The 22287-nt window shown below is 41.8% G+C and overlaps 4 protein-coding genes across 4 annotated transcripts; all 4 read left to right on the top strand.

The window, feature by feature from the left end:
- Positions 1-585: 585 nt before the first annotated feature.
- On the top strand, positions 586-2797 carry LOC139655239 (protein LSM14 homolog B-like). The gene is made up of 8 exons (XM_071532586.1): positions 586-706; positions 856-1019; positions 1130-1256; positions 1388-1576; positions 1801-1887; positions 2041-2199; positions 2378-2525; positions 2638-2797. Exons 1-8 carry the CDS (start codon positions 586-588, stop codon positions 2795-2797), a joined length of 1155 nt encoding a protein of 384 aa, XP_071388687.1.
- Positions 2798-4577: 1780 nt separating this feature from the next.
- On the top strand, positions 4578-12121 carry LOC139655238 (calcium-responsive transactivator-like). The gene is made up of 11 exons (XM_071532585.1): positions 4578-4646; positions 5559-5635; positions 5741-5825; positions 6387-6519; positions 7020-7280; positions 8162-8326; positions 9854-9955; positions 10527-10619; positions 11158-11274; positions 11358-11485; positions 12095-12121. The coding sequence occupies exons 1-11, from the start codon at positions 4578-4580 to the stop codon at positions 12119-12121; spliced, it is 1257 nt and encodes a 418-aa protein (XP_071388686.1).
- A 2682-nt stretch (positions 12122-14803) lies between these two features.
- On the top strand, positions 14804-17416 carry mtg2 (mitochondrial ribosome-associated GTPase 2). The gene is made up of 6 exons (XM_071532584.1): positions 14804-15289; positions 15405-15552; positions 15812-15927; positions 16046-16264; positions 16644-16782; positions 16967-17416. The coding sequence occupies exons 1-6, from the start codon at positions 15050-15052 to the stop codon at positions 17359-17361; spliced, it is 1257 nt and encodes a 418-aa protein (XP_071388685.1). The 5' UTR covers positions 14804-15049; the 3' UTR covers positions 17362-17416.
- Positions 17417-19779: 2363 nt separating this feature from the next.
- On the top strand, positions 19780-21432 carry LOC139655235 (uncharacterized protein SCO4629-like). Its single transcript, XM_071532581.1, has 5 exons — positions 19780-19851; positions 20374-20497; positions 20638-20790; positions 21011-21193; positions 21314-21432. The coding sequence occupies exons 1-5, from the start codon at positions 19780-19782 to the stop codon at positions 21430-21432; spliced, it is 651 nt and encodes a 216-aa protein (XP_071388682.1).
- The last annotated feature ends 855 nt before the right edge of the window (positions 21433-22287 follow it).

Genomic DNA, 22287 nt, shown 5'->3' with positions numbered 1-22287 from the left:
TTGCCTCGGCGCTCACCACAGCGCAGTGACATTACCGGGATGTCAAATAACTGACAAGAGCGGATAATTGCAGTGATCAGTTTAGACAATTAGTTGTTTTGCAGTATTCTGTGAAAGGCGTACGTTGTAAGGGTGTATTTTGTGTGGAAAAAACTTCCTAAACTATTAACTTCCAAGGCTGCTGAGAAAACTCCTGATACAAATAAAAAACTAACATGGATCTACCCGAACCAAATAACTCCGCCCACACAAACAGCCCCCACCTCTTCACCCCCGCAAAAAATAAAAATAAAAATAAATGTATTACACAAACATCATCCTACATTTATATCAGACCGTCCATTCATGAGGAGCCACAGAGTTTAGGATATTCGGGACTGACAGCGAATCAGACCAACAGTGGCTGTCTCATTATGCTCAGGTGTGTCTATCTAAATCAATGGGCGTGGTCCCCGTTCACCTGTGGACTTCATTCTATAAATTCCTTCCGATCGCTTCACAGCACGAATGCTGCACTTGACGTGAGTTATTGCAGTATATCAAACAACAGTATAGCCTACATAGTTTACAGCCTTGCTACTGGCAATGAGTTCAGCAAAGCCGTACATTGGCTGTAAAATAGGGCTAATTTCAAAAGCTCAAAATCGCTATGAGGGTATCTTATATACAATTGATACAGTGAACTCAACAGTTGTACTGGCGAAAGGTGAGTTGTGATGGCCTATTTTTTTTTTTTTTTTTATAAGTTTTGCTTTGTATTTTTAAAGGATAACAACCCAATTAAGATGACTGGAAAATGTCTCATTTAAATCTGAGCTTGTGAAGCTTTTGATCAGACATTCTTCTCTTGACTAGTTAAGTGTTTTGGAACGGAGGGAAGACCCACTGACAGGCCAGCACCACCCAAAGATGACATCTATGAGTACATCACTTTCCGGGGAAGTGACATTAAGGACATCACACTGTGTGAACCTCCAAGATCTCACCATGGCCTGCCCCAGGATCCAGCAATATTGCAGGTATAGAGTTGAATGGCTCACAGCCCACAGTATAGCAAATTTAAAAGCTGACAAAATATTTAATGGACTCAGTAGGAGGTGGTAAGTTGAACATCTGTGTTTTGGTTCAGTCCAGTGGAAGCTCTTCAGGCCTCTACTCAGCCCAAGCCCCATTCAGTCCCCTAAGGATGCCCTCCTACCACCAGCTTGCTGCCAGCTCTCTCCTTAATCAACAGTATGCTGCAGCTCTTGGCCTTGGTAAGTCAACGAGAGCAAATTCCTACAGGCTCAACTGAACATAAACCCACACCGTAATAATCACTGTAATCTCACAATATGTTTCAGCAAGTGCTTTAAATACTAGCTTGGTGGTTTTGTTCTCCATGCAGGGCCTGCACTTCAAGGCCCACAAGTTAGAAGGGGCCCCATGGTGGAAAAGGCTGTTCAAACCATGCGTGTGGACAAATCTAATCAGAGGAGAGGTTTGACTGTAGCCCAGGACCAGCGCTGGGAGAGTAGGAGGCCCCAGAGGACTAGACGAGGGAGCTCCCAGACCAGAAGGGGCACTGGACCCACCAGTAAGCAGGCAGGCTTCCAGGGATGAGAGGCAACATGGAATATGTTCAACTAATTGGCCTGTGTTTGCCTGTTTACTCAAATGAAATACTGTTATTTGTTTAAGAGACTTCAAAGATTTTTTCTGTTCTGCCTGGGGGGAGGGGGATTTTCCTGTTTCACCTTGTCCATTTTGTGTAACTGTGTCCCTAATTTTTTTTTTTTTTTAAAGTGAAGTCAAGCCCAGGTGTGTTCAATGCTCAGCAGGGACCATCTCAAGAACAGAGTGAAGGGAATTATGAAAATTGTCCCCCACCAAGAAGACAAGGTAATTGTTCATACATATAGATTGCTAAAATTGTGCATTTGCTGGGTGGAAGTTCATGTTTATAACATCAGACAACAAATCATCCCAATACAACAAAATGTCATTAATGCATTTTTTTTTTTTCCCTTTTTTTTTTTTTTTTTTTTTAAACCTTAGGAGCTCGAAAGCGCAGGAACCGCAGTAGAGGCCAACTCATGGTGGGAAATGTTCAATCTACCACCCTGAAGTTTGAGACGGACTTTGATTTTGATTCCTCAAATGCACAGTTCAATAAAGAGGAGCTGGAGAGGGAGATGCAGGACAGGTTGAATATGAAAGGTGAGTTGCATCACAAAATGGCCACAAACGCACTGCTATGTTTTCATCTGAGCAGCGATGCTATGTGTGTGACACTATAAATTGTATTTAAGATAATTAGACATTAAGCCAGCCGGTGCTTTCATAGTCCCAGTGTTCCATCCAGGGTGCAGCACATGTTTATCCAATCTCTCTTCAGAGGGAAATCATGAGGGAGAGGAAAAGGAAGAAGGAGAAGATTCACACTCTAATGAAAAGAGTCCAGAAGATGGTCTGTTTGGGCCAAAATGCTACTACGACAAAGCAAAGTCCTTCTTTGACAACATCTCCTCTGATAATAAGTCCAGGTAAACCCTAGTTGACCCACTTATTCCTCAATGTCCAAAGTAACACATGAGTGACTTTGCTGTCCTGTGTATGTGAGTATATGCCTTCTATTAGTTTTTTCAACCATTTCAGACTGACCTGGGCAGAGGAGCGGAAGCGCAATGTTGAGACCTTTGGCGTTCCTGGCCGGTTCCTGAGAGGACAAGGCTTCAGAGGGGGATACCATGGACGGAGAGGGCGGGGCGCTGCTTACAGTTTCCCCTCTCTGAGAGCCAGGGGCGGACAGCTGTAAAGGTCAGTTTGACACAAAGGCCATGATCCCCAAATCAATCTATCCAAACAACAAACACATGATCAACATGCTGTGTTTAATGTAGCTACTCTTTGCACTCTTATGTGCAACATCATCGTTGGGTCATGGTCAGTCTTGTGATCTTTAGGCAATAATTTGGTTTGCTTCCATATTGCTACTTAATTTATGTCCTTTCTGTCCTCAGGACTCATTTTGGATATGGATTGCTCGGTCAATTAAATTGTCCACTGTATACACCATTAGAATTATTTTCTTTTTTTCTTCCCTTGTCCATATTTGGCTTATGAAGGCTTTGTTTTTTTCTCTTTCTATCAACCGGTGACAGTTGATGGCAAATTAGATGGGAAGTGAATGTTTATGTTTCTCTAGGTTTTTTTTTTTTTTCCCTGCCACATTAAGACTTTGATTGCTAAAATTTTCAGTTGAATTCATGTTTAAGAATTAATCTTTGTTGCTTCACTTCTTAGATTGTTGATCATGATTTGTAGATTCAACATGACTAACAAAAGTTTTGTAAATAATTGTAAATATTGTCATCGTAAAATGAACATTACTGTTTACAAAGTCTGTAAGACTTAAATCCCGTGCATTGCATTGCTTTATTTTTCTGTCATTTTGAAGCAATAAAGTGAAAATATTCTATAAATAAACGGGACATTGCTGATGCACTTGTTTGTCTCTGAGGCTGTATTTATTCCTCCCAAGTCAATGGAAGAAGATGTTATATTGTCACTATATCAGTCACTATCCAAGCTTGGATAGCAGACTTGGAGTATCTTTAAGTTAATATTCTTTAAAGTAGTAGCCTACACAAGATTATTCTTTACTCTGGAACAGTATGCATGCTTCTAAGTCAACAGCTCTTTATTATATTGGGTAAAGGAAAGATCTTTAGCTTGTCAATACTTAAATCAGTGTCTTTCACAGTGTGGAAGCAAAATTTCATTGCTTTACTCCAGAGACCCTTGCACAGACAGAAAGGTGACTATTTTGGTCACGGGGTTCACAATCTTTATTACCACCCCGCCTACAATATAAACTTAGTATGCCTCTGTATTGTCCACTTCTGTACTATTAGGCAACAACAAAATTCTATGGGGTTCCTTAGGACAAAATCCAGCGGGGAAAAGTTTGGGAGCCATTGCTTCCTTTAAATAACTTGTGAAAAGATGCGCAGTAGATGTCAAGTGCATATTGTGACAATATTGTCTAAATTCTATGAAAAACAAAACGAAAGAGGAAACCTGTATTATGAAACATGCATCTGAACAACGGACACTGTGAGCATAAAATTGCAATGTGATATTTTTAGATGGTTTTTTTGGTGAAACTTTTGCAACCGCTCTCCCACAATTGGCCCACAGTCTCGCTCGGCGCACTGTGCAGCGTGTAAAATGTAGACCCATTGGCTTTCATGAATCAAAGGATACCCCCTCTACTGTGAGGAAAGTGGTAGGCTACTCACTGTTCGGGCTGTACCAAAAACTGAGGGAGAGGGATTTTTCCACTTCAAACAACGGTTTATTATTTATGCAATTGTTTTCATACAGAACAAACACACAGTTTCAGTAAAATTACATATTTAATCACATTAAGAAAAATCAAGTGCTTTCCAATCTGTTCTCTTTGTTTAAAGAAGCTGATTTTCTCAATACCCCCATTTCCTGGTAATGGGGAAACTATGTAGCCAAATAGAGGGCTGCGCTCAAGATAATAAATATTAGAATAAAAGAAGCGCTTTTATTTCCCATATGACAAAATGTCGGTGGCATTTTCATCGGCGCGCCCCAGGAGTAAAGGGGAGGTGACACAGCAAACGATTCAAAAGGTAAAAGCCTTTCTGATGCGTTGGGGCGTTTGTGATAAGAAAAGATTTTATTCTAGTCTGGATGGGAGTGTGCGGTCCGCCGCCAGTGCGGAGAAAGTAGCTTGTGGTGAATATCAGAAGAAATGGCAACTGGTATTGTAACGTTACAGTCAATTGAAGGTGCGAGCCAAACAAAGCCATGATGATGTACCGCTACATAGGCTCAACTCACTGGCTGGATCCCTAAATGTCCATTGGGAGGAGGTTATTCTCGTTGCTTTTTCCTGATAGATGATGAATGTTTTTGTAGGTAAAACAGATAAAGGTGTTGTTTTGCGCTTGATATCAAAGAATGATCATTTTAAAGCACAGCATCTTTTTTTTTTTTTGCTGGGTTTAGTTGGTTTATTTTAAGACAAGCAGTGTCCCATCTTATGTTTAAATGTTGATGCTGGACACCCACATTGTGACAAAAAATACAAGCATCCAATGAGAATAAAGACGGGGTGGTATAGGATGGAGGGAAAGTGAGCAACGCAGGACAAGCCGGAGCCATACGCTATCCAGACTGCCGCTTCTTTATCCTTGATTGAACCATGTGGGTTTACAGAGATGTGTTTTGGCTGTTGGTAAAATGCACTACTCACACTTACCACAGCTTGTCCACACACTGACTTTCAAACGACGTCCTAAATGAGGACTGTGAGAAGCTTCTTTAAGTGTGAAGAGACAGTGGCTCATTCGGCTATGGCAACATTATGAAAAAAGAAAAAAAAAAATCTGACCCAGAAAAATGTGTTCTTAGAGGCGGGTGCAAGTTCTGAGAATCCAGGACACTTTCAGTCTCTGCAATGTTTAAATATGGCACATTTTTAGTGTATAATTTACTCTGCACTGCGAACTGAGGTTGTTTTGTTTTTTGTCCCCTTAAAGATGCTGGATGAAAACCATCATCTAATACAATGCATAATGGATTACCAAAGCAAAGGCAAGACAGCGGAATGCACACAGTAGGTGTCCTGTATTATTTTTCTTCTGTGTGATGGCTTGTAAATGTCACATTGAATGTATAATGGCAACAATGGTGGTGGAATCTGTTTTCTACTTTTTGACAGGTATCAGCAGATCCTGCACAGAAATCTTGTTTACTTGGCCACAATAGCAGATTCTAATCAGAACATGCAGTCACTACTACCTGCGGTGAGTCTGTCAGGAGGTTTCAGCAACACTTGGACTTCATGCAACACAGCAGATCCTTCCTCTCTGGCCATCCACCCACCTCTCTCTCACACACCCTCTCCCTCATCTCTCTCGCGTTTTTCAATAAACCCCCATAATAATAATCTAAGATGCAAAGATATCAGTTCTTAAACATGAATCCAGTTGATAAGTTTAAGAATCATAGTCTTATAGGGTAGATTTGGGTAAACTACCTTAAGGCACAAAAATAAACATTCTTTTCCCATCTAATTTGGCAACTGTCATCAGTTGATACAACAAACAAAAATATTGTCTTCATAAGCCAATTTTGGACAGCAGGGGAAATAAAGGACAAAACGATTAGTCACTCACAAAGTACAGTGGACCATTCAGTAGACTAAGCCATCTATATCCGAAATGAGCTGTGAGTACAGAAAGGAAACAAATGAAGAACTGGCAATATGGAGGCATACTAAGTACACACACATCCTCCCCCTCATCTTCACTCTCTCATAAACTGTGCCAATCACAACTGATTCACATATATCTTCACTTTCACAGCCTCCCACTCCCAACATGTCTATGGGTCCTGGAGGGATGGGCCAGAGCGGGGCGCACTCTCAGAGCAACCTCAACGACAACATAGCTCCAGGACTGCCCCCCACATCAATGATGCAGAGTCAAATGAGCAATGGTGAGAGCTCATCACGTATGTGCACTGCTAAACTCTTGCTCATGTGAACGTGTTTTTCCCCCACACAAACTCAAACTTGATATGCACACACACACAAACAGCTCCATCTTGTTGTCCGCCCTCCGTCTCGAGTGCTCGTCTGTTCCTGACTTTGCTGCATGTCTGTCTGTCTGTCTGTCTGTCTGTCTGCGCACACCTTGTCTCGTCTGTCAGGATACCTCTCTTGTTAATTATCTTACTGCTTGCAAGCCTCTTTGGTCTTAAGTCCAGCTAATGGTCTAATAGTCAGATTTGCGTGCTGTTAGCTACTTTTGCTTCCCCTCTGTTCCTAATCCGTATGATTTTTTGCACCCACGATTAACATCATTCATCATTCTAGCCCTACTACTACTACGCAAGCTTCCAGTAAAGATGAACTGAATGTGTTTCCATGATGAATATGATATGGTACCGCATGGGACTGTGTGCTGGCTGCTCTGACTGTGCGTGTGTGTCGTCAGGCCCCAGCCATGCCCCCATGCAGCAGCAGCAGTCTGGTCAGGTGCAGTCGGCTATTCCCTCCTCATCCCTCAGCCTGCCAGCCAGCGGCTACGGCGGCTCGGCCTCAGCCTCCGGCTACAGCCACGCCGTGCCCCCCTCCCAGGGCAGCATGATCCAGGGCCCCGGGCCCGGCTATGGCTCTTCCTCCTCTTCTTCCTCCACATCCTCATCCTCCTCTTCCTCCTCCTCCCGCAGCAACCTCAACATGCAGTCCAACCAAGGTGAGCCAGGTAGAGGAGCCCAGTCACCAGGAAGCAGTCCATTCTTAGCCATGGAAAGGAATATTTAGAGGCTTAGAAAATGAAGCCAGGACACCAAAATACTGAGCACTGATCATTTTGATAAGCCTTAAGTTGCAAGATGCCTTACTTGTTCCTTTGATAGGATGCAAGATTTGACATTTAGACATGAGAGGGAGTGATAATAAAAGTTATGCCTCTCAAGTGTGAAACCTGATTTCGAGCTGATTTTTGACTCAAACAAGAAGTAAGATGGATGGTTAAGTGATTTATGAAATGTCACTGAATGTGTTCATAGCAAAGATTCATCGCAGCATTCATAGTAATCCCTGGCTCTCGAACATAACTTTTGCTCACACACAGACTCACCAATCTCCAAATTCCTTGTTTGTCCAGTATGACCGTCAAAAAAAACCAAACACATTCAGTTCATCAAAGAGGTTTTTCCTGCCTCCCCCCTCCTTCCTTCTGGAGTTCTTTCCCCCACCTCCCTGCTCCAGGCTTACCTCTCCTAATCTCTGACCCCCGACCCTGAGATGCAGCCCTTCTCTCCCTGGATGTCCATGTGTATTTATCTCTGTTTATGCACTGACTTCACTGGCTTTGTTTGCATTTATACCTCAGAGCATCTTGAAAGCTTCTCTTCAAAGAGATTTTTTTAAGAGACCCCTGACTGCCATGGACCCCCTGGCTTTTCCCGTACCCTGACTGCCATGGAAACCCCTTTTACATCTGTTTATTTTACAATTTAATTAGTCTCAGTTCTGAGGATGTTGTGTATGCCTTTGCTCATTTTGGCGTTGAGTGTGTCTGTGTGTATTAATGTATGAGATCTCTCCCACGTAATTCCACCTCCTTCCCAGTCTCCATGATGCACCAACAGTCAGCCACCCCGCACTACTCGTCAGCCCAGGCCGGGGGCCAACACTATCAGGGACAGCAGGCCATGGGCATGATGGGTCAGGGCAGCCAAGGAAACAGTATGATGTCTCAGAGGCCCATGGGAACCTACCGCTCTTCACAGCAAGGTAGGTGGTGATGACTTCTCTCTTCACGGTGCGGCGGTCTGGCAATGAAGAAACTCTAGAAACATGTTTATTCAGCATGGGCTCAATGAGTATGTGTGGGTGTGTGTGTTTGAGTGCGAAAGTATATAGATGGTTGTGTGAGAGAATTAGGAAGTGTTTGGATTGAAGTGGTCAACAGGTTTTCATGAAGTTTGGCTATGGATGGTAGTCTCTCACAGTTCCCAGATGGATGGAAAGGCTAAGATCGGAAGCTACAATGGGTTGCATTTATTCCTGATAAGTATTTTCATGGTAACCTGGTATCAGTGTTTGACTTTGAAGATCATAAAGTCAGAGTGATATTGAAGCTGTGTAATTTCGACTGTCCCAGTGGCCGGCCTGCAACTTTAAGAGGCAGACTGGAGATATATCACTCTTGTCACATTGGGTCCCTGTCTCTGTAAATCACTTTACTCATGCTGTGTCAGCGTGCGCCTAATAATAGCTTCACCAAGTCCCGTTGTGTCTTTTGAAGGATGAGGACCAGGCACGTAACTCGTACAGTAGACACTTGAAAAGGATGGGAGACTGTTTCCAAGGTAACAGGACATGCCTCTAGTCTGAGGTTGTAAGTCCTCATTTACCCTGATAGGCTACTCTATTATCCTTGCATGACTTGGTGAAGTATGTCTGGATAGAACTGTGTTATTATGACATTGTTGCGTCTTAAGTTAGGCTGGGTGATTTCTGATTGGTTGTGGGGCTGTTGCTAGGGCTCCTCTATCAACTGTGGTTCCTTGGCGATATCGCGTAGGATCAGATATACCGCTATGAGATTGTTTTGCTATTGTTGTAGAACTTAAGATGAAAATGTTTTGTATGGTACAGCTCATCTCTGTAATTGGGAAATTTTCTGCCCATTATGATTTGGAAAGGAGTTTAAGCCGTGCACGGTTCCTTTGTGCTTCTTGCGGTTTTTGTTGTCGTCGTTTTCCTGAGTTTGTCAGATAGACTGTAAAGGGAAGGAGTGGAATCTGGAGTTTCTGCACACCACCGCCAAGCAGAGATCAGATTCTCCCTGATAATTGGCTTTCTGTAATCTTCATTTTCTCCTCAAAATTACATTTCATATCATTTTCATGGAATTATTCATTGCTCCAGTCTAATGAGCATCTCCAAATATTTGGGTTGGCCTGAAATGGCTTCCTTCAGAATTTTTTGCTCTAGCGAGAATAGACATCATTTGAGCATAAGTTCTCAACCAAATTGTAACTCTCATGTTAATTCTTTCACTCTATCATTTTTGTTGCTTCTTCACTAAATAAGGAATCACAGGAAAGGTGTCCATAGTATCATCCATTACAGCCTCTCCTTTGTTTTTTGAATACACACTCAGACACACATTCAAACACACACATGCACACACAAACACAGCTTCTGGCTATCCAATTGCCCAAGTGTCCTGGCCCAGCCCCCTTTAGTTACCAACACAGCGGCCAATTAGTCCAACCACCTGTTTAACCAATCGTGGTGTCGCCTGTCTTGCAGGATCTGCACAGCAGTACATGGGACAAGACGAGTTCTACGGAGAGCAGTATGGACACACTCAGAGCTCCAGCGAGCCCATAAACCAGCAGTATTACCCTGATGGTAATCATGCACAGCCTTAAACTTTATACACACAGCTCTCAAACACACAAACACATCTCACAGATCATGCACTCATGTACAGTACATGCCATTTTTCTCCCAGCACCATCCCACAGGCCTGAGCCAGATTTACCGCAGCGCTAAAGCTTCAACTCTTTTCCTCTCAGTCTTGGTCTTTCTTTCCCTTGTTGTGGGAGTTGAAAAGTATTGAAAAAAAGAATTTGCAAGGGGCTGACGTTGGTCTCAATTCTGTTTCCTCCCAGTGTGTCTGTGTCCATACTGTCCCCTTTGGTGTGCCGAAATTTCAGATTTCAGAAAGTGTTGTCGCAGTTTGTTGAGGACAGAGCACAAACTACTTCCAGGCAGGGTGTTTGTTTGTGCTTTGTGTGTTCTGAGTTCATAATTAAGTGAGAAGTCTGGCAAATGTTGTTTGTGCTTGTAATTTTGTCATCGCACATGTATTATAAATGTGCCTGCAACTGTGAGAGGAATAATCTCTGTTCAGTATGTAAGTGGGTTTTGCTGTCTTGGCAGAGTTGTGTTTGCATGTGTTGAATCCTGTTCTCTTCAGGTCATGGAGAATACACATATCAACAGTCTTCATATGGAGAGCAAGGCTACGAGAGATCCTTCGATGAATCTTCACAACACTACTATGAAGGAGGTACCAATTACCCTTAAATCAATTGATTGTCATTGGTTTTATTTGTTAATTTATTTTTTAATCTAGAACCATGTGTTTGTTTGTCCATGTGCTGAAACTAAAGTGTATCGCCAAGGCTACGTTCACATAGCCAGGCCTTAATACTCAATTCCGATTTTTTGCTCAGATCCAATTTTTTTTTCTTAACTGTTCTGTTTCATGTTTGAAAAGTGACACATGAACAGACATCTACCATGAAATGACCCGCATGCGCAAATGAACAACAACAAATGACGTCATATTTGCGAGACAGTACATGATGGAAGCTGGTGAAGTTGCGGTCCAAGCGTTAATTTTAAGGAATATTTGTCTTTTGACTTCTATCCTCCATCTTTTTCTGAAGTGCACCAATGCAGAGTGGCGATGACAGTAATCTCCGTAACTGCATATCAGATATGTATCAGATCTAGGACCACATGTAGTTCACAGCTGTAGTGTGAATGTGACCTAATTGACAGCATTAATAGTTGGCTCTATACCTGTTTGTGTTTCCCTGCAGGTAACTCTCAGTACAGTCAGCAGCAGGCTCAGTATCAGCAGGGCTCCGGCCAGCAGCCCTTCAGCCAGCAGCAGTACTCTTCTCAACAGGGCTACAGTGGACAGCCACAGGGATACGGTTAGGACAACTCACATAAATCCACATTCACACAGACAAAGACACACACACACACTTAAATTGACTGTACCATCTCCCTCCAGGGCCCGGCCAGGGTGGCTCCTCACAGTATTCTCAGTATCAGCAGGGTCAAGGCCAGCAGTACGGCTCGTACCGCTCCACCCAGGGAGGCCCTGCAGCACAGACACAGAGACCCTACGCCTACGAACAGGTACAGCACATTAGATCATACTTTCTCAGATTTCTCTGAACTTTTGTGTTACAGGCCAACATCCATATAAAATATGCAAAAAAAGGCTTTTGAACCTCTTTGATATTTTTTTAGACATTCTTGTAGTACCCGCATCCATGGCTTTCTGCCATGGACATTTCTGGTGCCAAGTAGTACTGATAATCGTTTTCTTTTTCCAAACAAAAACTTGTTGAAATAGTACAGCACATAATAGGGCACACAACTGCAGTGCACTCTGTAAGTAGTTGGGGCCTCAAAAATACATACATAAGGAGCCAGATTGTACTAGCCCCTTTGCATCACCCCTAAAACTCTCAATTGCAGCAGCTCAAGATATAAAGCATTGGGTACTTTTTATTTTCTCAATTACAATACATTGTTATCATGTTTACTGAGTTTATAAGGTAGTTACTTACACATAAAAAAGTCCTGAATGTGGTTATGTGTAGAAAATGGTGGGTAATGTAGATTTACAATGATACTTTTGTACTTTACTGCACTATCTCACAATATAAACACCGAAGTGAACAATATTCTGTATAAAACGCAATCTAAATTTACAATGTAAATGATCTTTTTACCTTGCAGGGTCAGTATGGAAACTATCAGCAATAAAGTATCACTTTGTTTTCCTGTTGGATGAAAAGGATAAAGGAATGGTTCTGGGAATGCCACTCAACAGTGTTGTGCTGTGGATTACAAGACCTGACTGCATCAGATTTAGATTACCCTCTTGTTCATCGTCCTTCTAGCTAAGAATAAATAATCTGGTCAAACATGATGCTTTCCTCCTCCGTTTCGCTCACTACAGGGTCGTAGCTGAAGGTGTGCGAGGGCTACCAGCCACCCTGCGGAGAGTCAGGGTGCGTTTAGAATAAAGACACTTAATGCAAACCTTTAATATGGATAATAGGGTACTATTAAAGGAATTGCAAAGTCATTAGTTATGCCTCAGCACTTGCCTTTGTATATCATTATCTTCCTTTTCCTTTTATCTCTGTTTGCCTTTGAATCCTTATCCCATCCCTCTACTTTATTGTTTTTCTTTACCAGCTTCTTCCTTGTTTTTCCTTCACTGGGTGCATAGAGCAGGTCCTCGGTTTGTGAGACTGTGGCTATAAAAAAAAGCAAATTAGACTTTTGGCAAAAGGAAACGTTACTTGATATTTATCTAATAGACTAGATCCAGCTTTAATCCGTAGTAGAGACACTGTTATATCTCATGGTAAGGGAAATTAATTTTTATGAAGGTGAAAATGTTGGTCCTTGTACCTGACTTGATCAGGGACGTATGTCTGTGTTAGTCAAGCTGTGATGTGTTTCTGTGTGGTTTAACATTCTGTGTTTTCACTCTGTCTTAATATCTGCATATGTCTTATTGAGGTAATAGGCACAATAGATAGCCGACTGGTCCGGACTTAGGAGTGTGTGTCATTGACCATGATAACCATATGTAGTGGTAGTATTTTGTCACTTAATTTTTGTTTTATTCCATGGCATTGTTCTGCACACACACAAATCTTTATTGTGCAGAATTTAGAGGTGTCATACTATTCAGCTATGATTTTATATTGTTACACTTTGCCACTTTGTCTGCACTTTAATTTATTTTACAGTGATGGTGTATGTTATTGTAGTGCAATTTAAGCTGTTTTTTAAGAAATGATCCTCAAAAAGCCAAAGTAACACAGGGACAGAGCAGTAGAATGTGTCCTGCACCTCTACTTCAATAAGTGCAATACACTCAGTCATGTTGGGGTTGGTTCTCGTTAGTGTGGACTTGTATACCTTCTTTGTAGTTTCTACACGTACAAACATGGTAAAGTCTACGGTCGTGTTGTTTGTTCATCTTATGTCATTAAGTATTACGTTTGTTGCAGATATCAAGTGACTTTTTATGTTTTGGAAATTTATTTTCTGTGTTTTCTATGTGATGTATTTTATGGATTACGTAAGGTTGTTCGCAAACATAAAGCTTACTTCAGTGTTGTTTTTTCAGTGAAAACTTTTAATCATCATCTTCTGTGTTAGAGGAAAAATATTTAATGATAATAATAAGACAAGTGTTAAAGGGGATATAGTGTCGATTTTAAGACAAGCGTATATGACTATGTCCTACAAGCACACTTGCCTTATTTAGTTCTTAATTTAATTAATTAATTTGTTAATTGTTAACACTGTCTGTCTGTCTGTCTGTCTATCTAGCTATCTAGCTATCTATCTAGCTATCATCAAGTACACTATGGACAGATATTATGTTTTTATGTCAAATTATTTAGAGAGCACCTCTGGCCATTATGCTAATCACAGTTTATTACACAGGAATATGATTTGTAATAAGGATTCTATAATTGTGAGGGTCCAGCTTTGGGGTAATAATGTGTATTAACTCAGTGATAACTATGAATATGAATGGTTGATACTGTAGTAACTCAACTTACCCCAGAGGGGGCAACACAATAGTTGCAGTGTTTTCGCTGTCAAACAGCTAAATAACTATATGCCACTCAACAGTGACAATCACAGGCTTCTCTACACAAAGTTACAACGTATCTGTATCAATGTTTCATTTTGCTGTGAATTGAATATGTACGACAGTGTTTTCAAGTTCTTTATAGTGTGTCATCATTGATCTGGGTGGTAGCCCTTGTGTGTGTGTGTGTGTGTGTGTGTGTGTGTGTGTGTGTGTGTGTGTGTGTGTTGGAGAAAGAGCGAGAGTCAGGTTTGGTCTGAATATTCCAATATGAATGTTATCCGCTGATCTACTGTAAGACTGCATTGCCTGTTCTTTTCAGCTGTTTGTTACTGTTTATTATATAAAATAAACTGACATTCACCTTTTGTAGGTCTGACTTTTGTGTAGTTCAATAAAGAAGTGCTAGCATTAGTCACAGATTACAATAAGAGTCTAGGTTGTATGCGAAATTGGGCTACATATAATGTACTAGGCTAGTGTGTTATTGCTAAAGAACATGCGGTTTCTAAGTTAATGTAGGATACTTATAAATGTAGGCTAATCTCTGCCCCTGAGAAGAACACACACTACAACACAATAACGTAGTAGACATGGGCCTAAGACGTCTTATTAAGCAAAGATGTTATAAGTAAATCGATTCCTTCCGACATGATTATTGTGTTTAATCATTGAGAGAACCGTAAAGGAAGACATAACATCGCACTTGCTGACTACTGCTACAACGTAGGGGTTGTGAAGGTATGCGAATACAAAATCGCTTTTCAACGCACTCTTACCGGACCCTTCTCGCTTTCCGTAGTTGTCATCGCTCACAGAGATACTACTGAAGCTAAACAAAGTTAGCTGTAGTCTGCGTTCTAGCAGTAGGTAATATATGCCGTTGGACATGCCTATCCTAACTTTAGTTTGGCTCTGTGTTTTTAGGTATTGATGTCCATCGTAAAGTGATATAACTTTACGCTTTCTTGACAGATTCCCGGTTTGCTCGTTGCTCGCAATGTGTTCATGGGTCGAGGCAAACGGTTAGCTACTTTTAGAATAATAACATTATTCTGCTGAATGTCACAATGTTGACAACGTTGTCGAGGGTTAAAGCCCCGAGGTGTCTTTCTCCAGACATACTTTTAGGATACATATTTAGACACGGAAGGAATGAGTTGAGCTTATTCAGCCACAGTAGTTTTCCAGTGTCATCAGCGGCGTTGAGACGGAAAGCCGCTGGCGGTGTCAGAGATGTCAGCACTACCTGCACGCGAGGCGCCAAGGTCCGAGGGAATCACAAGAAAGAAATGTCTGAAAAGAAACTGGTATGTGTGTAAGCTGTGTGATCATACCATGTATTCCACCACCAATCAGCGTTGCTTGATTCTGAAAACTAATGAAGCCAACTGTATAACATGACATTTTGTTGTGGCCCCATAGACCCGTTACTTTGTTGACCATCGCCATGTGAAGCTAGTGGCCGGGTCAGGTGGTAAAGGAGCCAGCACCTTTCACAGTGAGCCCCGGAAAGAGTGGGGCGGACCAGATGGAGGGAATGGGGGTGATGGGGGAAACATCATCATTAAAGGTAAGCGATTGTGTGCTGAGACTGACACTGGTCTGTTTACCATGTGTTGTACAACTTACCCATCCTATGTACACACTCATTATGATGAAATGCAGGCTGCTGCTGGAAAGTAGCTGGACTTTTGCGGAGGAAATCAGTGCTGTTGAAAGGTTTCATGTCAACATAGTCACTGACAGAGTCTCAATATGGTTAGGCTCCATGCTGCCTGCATCATGCCACAAGGTGTTTCCATCTGTATCCCTTATTTGCGTGCTTTCAGTTAACCGGCTTGTCAAATCATTGGCGCAAGTAGCTCCGGTTTACAAGGGAGAGGATGGGCAATCTGGGGGCAACAAGAACTGTTACGGTCGGAATGGCAGCGCAACCTACATTTTTGTGAGTCCATACATTCGCTTATGGTTGGAATCTAACCTACAAACAGTTCTGTCATATTTTTAGTACATGTAAAACCTGGTGCCTGATCTGACGCTCTGATATTTTTCCCTTTGCAAAGGTACCATTAGGCACTGTGGTGAAGGAGCAGGGCAAGACAGTAGTGGACCTTTCTGAGCACGGCCAGGAGTATCTGGCTGTATTTGGAGGGGCCGGGGGGAAGGGGAACCGATTCTTTCTGTCCAACGAGAACCGTGCCCCGATGTCAGCCACCCCAGGAATTAAGGGCCAGGAGAGGGTCCTCCAGCTAGAGCTACGCACCATGGCCCATGCTGGACTGGTGAGGAAAAAGGAAAATGTTGAACTAGGGAGTACCTTGGATTGTTGTAGCTTCCTGGCTATGATAAAAGCCCGAAAATCGTCAGTCATCATTCTGAAAAGAGAGAAAAAAGAACAGCTCTGTTCTCCTCTCACAAATCACAGGACAAGAGAAACTGATAAAGATGACTAACGTTTTTCAGACTTATATTATGGTCAGGAAGCTACTACAACCCAATGTACTCCAAGGTTAAACATCACTTTAAGCTTATGTTATAAAAAGAACATTGGCATAATGGTGTATTTAAGTGTATTGGTGCATTCAGCACTGCAGAAGCACCTGATATTGTTAGATGTATTGTAAAAGTAATGAATTGATTTTTTTCTCTCTACCACTTCAGGTTGGATTTCCAAACGCGGGGAAATCATCGTTGTTGAGGGCCATCACCAATGCCAAGCCTGCTGTAGCTGCCTACCCTTTTACAACACTCAACCCACATGTGGGCATAGTCAAGTACAGGGATCATGAGCAAGTAGCAGGTAGTTGATTTTAGGCCAATTGTGATACAGCACACTGATTTACTAAAGGATAAAGACAATCATGCACTGCATAATTTGTATTCTGATGTATATTGCTGTTTTCTTACATACACTGTAATGCGAGGGTATCCTCTACAACACTTGTCCCGTTTTTTAAATATTCTGTTCCCCTCGCTCTGTCCAGTGGCTGACATCCCGGGGATCATTCGTGGGGCTCATCAGAACCGCGGCCTGGGCATCTCTTTCCTGCGACACATAGAGCGCTGTCGGTTCCTGCTCTTCGTTCTGGACCTGTCTGCTCCAGAACCTTGGACCCAACTGCAGCACCTGCGCTACGAACTAGAACAGTATGAGCGTGGTCTGTCCCACCGGCCTCACGCCATTATCGCCAACAAAATGGACCTGCCAGAGGCCCAGGGGAAGCTAGAAACCCTAAAGAGCCACGTCACCCAGAGGGTCATCCCCCTGTCGGCTCTCACTGGACAGAACACAGAGGAGCTCGTCCTGCACCTCAGAGAGCTGTATGATGGATACCTGCAGGGAGAAGGCAGCGGGGCAGGCACAACCACAAGGTGGTAGTAAAAACTGTTTCCTCAACTCATAATGTTCTGTGGTTTGTAAGTATATTTGTGTTACTGTAACATATGAAATGTATTTAAATTGTTTAATAAATTTATTTGAAAACATTGGCAGTTTGTATATTTTTTATTAGTTTATTGTGATTTGTAGCATAATGTTTGATACATGTTATACATTGAAAGTATTTTTGAGATTCATTGGAAGAAAAAAAACCCAATATGCAGTACAGAGTTTTGACAAGGGCAAAAGGACCGCAGATTACAGGTTAAAAGAAAACCTTAAATTTCTAAATGTTGAGTACTTTAAGATAAGATAAGATAAGTTAGAACTTTATTGATTCAGGAATTTAGTTTTAGTAGAAAGCCTTAGAAAGTCAATGTATCAAGATTAATAACTTTTAAACTGTAAAAATAAAGATTGAAGGATACTTTACATTTATATATGACATATTTAGCAATGACTATGAAGACAATGTGGGGACTGTGGATTGATTGGAAGACACCACATCTAATACATTCATTACCTCCGCCAAGGAGGTTATGTTTTCAGTGCCGTTTGTCTGTCTGTCTGTCTGTTAGCAGGATTACGGAAAAACTACTGGCCCGATTTTCATGAAACTTTGTGGAAGGGTGTAGCATGGGCCAAGGAAGAACCCATAAAATTTTGGAGCGGATCCGGATCTGACTCACGAACAAGCAATAATAGCACGTACCTTGGTGGAGGTCTGCGCTCTCTGAGTGCGATTCTAGTTGATAATGTTTTCAGTGTCTGTCCAAAAACCCCTTGTATAGGAACAGTGACAAAACAGACGCGTAAAAAAAAATACAGTTACAAGTTACCAGTGTTGTCTCTAACTTTTGTTAGACTGTTGTGTATCACTATGCCAAATGTTATAATTTTACACGTTCTGACTGATTGCTTAGGACACAAACTTTACCCAGTAAATGAGAGTAAACATAATTCCAAAATGAACCAGCAGAGGGTGTGCATCCTTCATCATTAAGAATAACGTGCATTACCTCATTAATTTAACAGTTTTTGGGTTAATATCAAACCCAGAAAAAAAAGATGATCTGTGGTCAATATAGGCAGGGAGCACTGAAGGTAATTATGGCTGATTATATCAGGGAGCTATTGTATCACATGAAAATTACTATTTCCCTTATTAATTCACTGTCAGCTATAATTTAGCCCAGGCAAGAGAAACAAATCATGCTGATTGGAGAAACAAAGCAACAGACCTTATTTAAAAGAATAAAGGAATCTGGTAGATTCGCAAAGCAGGAGCAAACTGATCCCATTCTGTTTCTGGATTGCTGAGGGGTGTTTTTGTTTGTTTGGAGGCTGAAAAACAACACCAGGAGTAGCGTGAGGGTCAACTGACCTCTGACCCCATGACACTGTTGCTTGTGTGTTCAGCAGGTGATGAATGTTTATACTGAGTACTGCTGCTGCTGCTAACTTGATTTTCCAGTAGCAAGTAAGAGCAGGGTCACTATTTTTAGGGATGATACACTGCATGTTTTTTGCCAACAGCACTTTAATATGTGACATCACTTCATTGAGAAAATGCTTTGCAAATATATTTATGTATTTTGTAGTTTGAATCAGGCCAAAAGTAAAACCTGAACCTGGTTTCACAGTGACAGTTCATGTCATGTGATGTGATGGATTTGACTATTATACTCTATGCAGTAATGCTGTCCTCAGATAAGTGATCAGAGTAAATGACAGGAATAAAACTAATTCTAGCCAATCAAAAAATGAATGATAAGGCCTTAGCCAATTAGATTAATCTAAACATGATCATGAAAATGTGCTGTAGTAGTAGAAATGTACAGTCAGTGGGCCTTTTCTCATGACTAGTCATCAGAGCTACATAATGCATTCTAGTTAAAGGAAGCATTCATCAAACTTTGGGAGGAAGAGAAGATGAAGAGCATTGGAGTGGATGGACGAGTTGAGAGGGAGAAAGGAAGCTTTCATCCTTGGGACAAATGGCATGCGGATGATGTTAAGGGCTAGAAACGCTGGGGAGTAAATGGCCTGAGCTGTGGTATAGAGTTGAAAGCCTGAGTGGAAACTGGCCACTGTTGTAGTCCCCTGTTCTTTTAAAGGGCGGCCTACGTCAACCACCTGCCTGAGGCCAGTGTTGTTATGGAGGCTGCTGTGTCACATTTTCTGGGTCAGTGGACCCTGATACATGACTGATGTAAGCTAGCTTCACTAAAGTTAGGATGACTGCTTCCTCTCTTACACATTTAAGGTCACTGGCAGGGTGTCATTTGTGCTTGAGAAAGTTGTTCTGAGCATGGCTTCATGTTTATGAAAACATGGCTTTTTGTGCTCTTTTTGTTTGTGCTCTGGCTCATGTTTTGAAGTCCGCTCCCTCTCTCCACAGCTCAGCATGTGAGAGGAATGGACAATCAGAGTGAGAAAAGGGCCAGAATCCTCTGGGACTACCTACGTCTGCATCAGCTTCTGGAAAAGGCAAGGTGTACTATGTACTTGTAATGTGAGAGACTGTTGTATGATCATTTACATCATCAAATAAATCTAAGACCTTCTCCCTTGAAATTGTCATCACATCTATTAGTCATTTCAGTTATAACAACGTAAAACTCATCATCATAATAAAACTGACATCATTGGTAATACGGATATCATAATTGTCATTATACTGCTCTATATCCTCCTTATCCTACTATAAAATGAGGAAAACTGTCCTTCTGTGTGTCTGTCTATCTGCATCCATTTTGCTCCGCAGTGGGTTGGCCAATCAATCTGAAACTGCACATGGGCATTGAGCATTGGCATAGGCAGGGACTGACAAAGCTGATTTTTCCATTTTCCCAAATTTACGCTGTTTATGTGCATTTTTGGCAAGTCTGCGTGGAGTTGTGGCACGCACATCCCCGGAAGTCTGGACTAGTATGATAGTAATTGCTCAAACTGACATTATGACCCATTTGTTGTTATTAGGCGTGACAGTAACATACTGTTTGTTCTCAGAGTGATGTGATAATTGGCCTGGGTTGCCATGACCTGCGTGTTGCTGAGAGGTCAGCTGCTCTCTTCTTGGAGGGATGGGCTCCATGGCTGCTCTTCACTGGCTACCTGGGCAAGCAGACTGCAGGTCAGCGAGGGCATACTCATGTTTTTTTCTTTCTTTCTTGCTTTCTTGTTGTCTCTTTCTCTCTCTCTGCCACACACACCTATTAGTTTCCATCCAGTCTTATATTTATATCAATAATCAGCCGTGCATATTTCAAATAGGTGTGTGGACCAGACGAGAAGCTGATGTTTTTCTGGAGGTGGCGCTGAGGATGGGGGTTCCCAGGAGGAACATCTTGTTGGAGACTGAGGCCACCAACACTGGGGAGAATATTTGCTTCTCCCACAGAGTCCTTAAGGAGAACAACATCCCAGGTGAGAGATCTGTAGCCATTTCTATGATTATAGCAGTTCTGAGAAACAAGGGAACAGCAGGTTCAGGTACACTGAACCTCTTTCTTGGTTTTTATAATTATCTCATGAAACTTCACATACATACTCTTACTCATTGAACCATCAAAGCTGTTTTATCAACATTTAGATTGTTTTGTCTCTTCAACTGATACTACTTATGTGTTTCTCACTTCCACCACAGCCTCCAGAGTGATCCTGGTGCAGCAGCCCTTCATGGAGCGCCGGGTTTATGCTACCTTCCTGCGTCAGTGGCCTGAGCAGGTGGAGCTCACACATGCTATCGTGACCTCTCCCCAGATGGACATCTCTGCATACCCCCACCCCACTGTGGGCACAGCCTCGGATCTCATCTCTTACATGCTTGGTACTGTCTATCACTCTTTCAACACCACTGCTGTATGTCTGATCGATATTGACTGCTTTAATCCTCTTTTGCTATTCTGCACATGTGCTGTTTTTTATTTTCTGGTCCTGTATTGTCCAGGCGTGGTCGAGAGAATCCGGGACTATCCTCAGAAAGGCTTCCAGGTGGAACAGGAGCTTACACACAGCGTCCTCTCTGCCTACCACTGGTTCCTCCAGGCCGGCTACAGAGCCAAGTAAACGACACACATTGTATTTGTTGCTTGAAACAGTGCATTTATTTATTGATACAGTGGTTTGAGATTTAATTCAAGACCTCAAACAATTATGTTTTTCTCCCCACAATGATGCCAATGCAGTGCAATTACAAAAATAAAATAAAATGCATTGAGGTAAATAGTTTTAAACTCTGATTAGTGTTTACATATCATTCACTATGTGCTGTATATTGAGGCCCACACCAACAGAGATATATCCAAGCATTTTGGTTATTACAGATCATTTTTGGAAACACAATATTTGTCTTCCAAACTCATTTGGGTTCAGCAAGAATTAGGATATTTAATTATTATTAAACCTTAATTTACATGGCTAAATGATGCCTGAAAATGCACAGGTGACTATACAGGTACTATAAAGGGCAATATGAAATGCTATAGTTCATGTAGTAATTTCATTATTCATACAACCACAAGAGGTCGATATTTACTAGTTAATGGAGCGTAAAATGGGTTGTGTTTTGACACCCAAACCAGAGCATAGACTACTGTTGAATTGTCGAAGGCTGGGTAAAATATTATGGGCATTTTATCTTGTAAAAGAGAACATACAATTCCATCTAAAATGCATCATTGTCTTATATAATTTGCATGTCACACAGATTTTGATTTTAATTTTGAAATGACTTTTCTGTGACAGAAAGGAAAGGAACGAGCTAATTCCTCACAGTTTGTCCTTTGAAGATAGGAAGGTGGTTGTTTCCATCTGTATTGAATATGACAGTGCAGGTGCTGGAGAGCTGTATTTTCTCTCCACATAGTGTATTTCTCTGCTTTCTGACAGGGGGGCAAGCACACAGTCATTTTCTAGTAGCAT

This window comes from Centroberyx affinis, unplaced genomic scaffold (genome assembly GCF_046629955.1).
Source record: "Centroberyx affinis isolate AG114_WGS23_722 - 3 ecotype Tasmania unplaced genomic scaffold, CSIRO-AGI_Caff_v1 ptg002216l_1, whole genome shotgun sequence".
Taxonomy (NCBI): Eukaryota; Metazoa; Chordata; class Actinopteri; order Beryciformes; family Berycidae; genus Centroberyx; species Centroberyx affinis.
This window is presented reverse-complemented; position numbering and strand designations above follow the sequence as displayed.

Excerpts from the sequence above, each read along its gene's own strand:
- LOC139655239 (XM_071532586.1), top strand. The coding sequence starts at position 586 with ATGAGTTCAGCAAAGCCGTACATTGGCTGTAAAATAGGGCTAATTTCA. Across the intron at positions 1,888-2,040 it reads ACCAAGAAGACAAGGTAATT|CTCGAAAGCGCAGGAACCGC; the intron begins GTTCATACATAT and ends AAACCTTAGGAG. Across the intron at positions 2,526-2,637 it reads TCCTCTGATAATAAGTCCAG|ACTGACCTGGGCAGAGGAGC; the intron begins GTAAACCCTAGT and ends CAACCATTTCAG.
- LOC139655238 (XM_071532585.1), top strand. The coding sequence starts at position 4,578 with ATGTCGGTGGCATTTTCATCGGCGCGCCCCAGGAGTAAAGGGGAGGTG. Across the intron at positions 9,956-10,526 it reads CCAGCAGTATTACCCTGATG|GTCATGGAGAATACACATAT; the intron begins GTAATCATGCAC and ends TGTTCTCTTCAG. Across the intron at positions 11,486-12,094 it reads GACCCTACGCCTACGAACAG|GGTCAGTATGGAAACTATCA; the intron begins GTACAGCACATT and ends TTTACCTTGCAG.
- mtg2 (XM_071532584.1), top strand. The coding sequence starts at position 15,050 with ATGTTGACAACGTTGTCGAGGGTTAAAGCCCCGAGGTGTCTTTCTCCA. Across the intron at positions 15,553-15,811 it reads GGGAAACATCATCATTAAAG|TTAACCGGCTTGTCAAATCA; the intron begins GTAAGCGATTGT and ends GCGTGCTTTCAG. Across the intron at positions 16,265-16,643 it reads CCATGGCCCATGCTGGACTG|GTTGGATTTCCAAACGCGGG; the intron begins GTGAGGAAAAAG and ends CTACCACTTCAG.
- LOC139655235 (XM_071532581.1), top strand. The coding sequence starts at position 19,780 with ATGGACAATCAGAGTGAGAAAAGGGCCAGAATCCTCTGGGACTACCTA. Across the intron at positions 19,852-20,373 it reads TGCATCAGCTTCTGGAAAAG|AGTGATGTGATAATTGGCCT; the intron begins GCAAGGTGTACT and ends GTTTGTTCTCAG. Across the intron at positions 20,498-20,637 it reads CCTGGGCAAGCAGACTGCAG|GTGTGTGGACCAGACGAGAA; the intron begins GTCAGCGAGGGC and ends TATTTCAAATAG.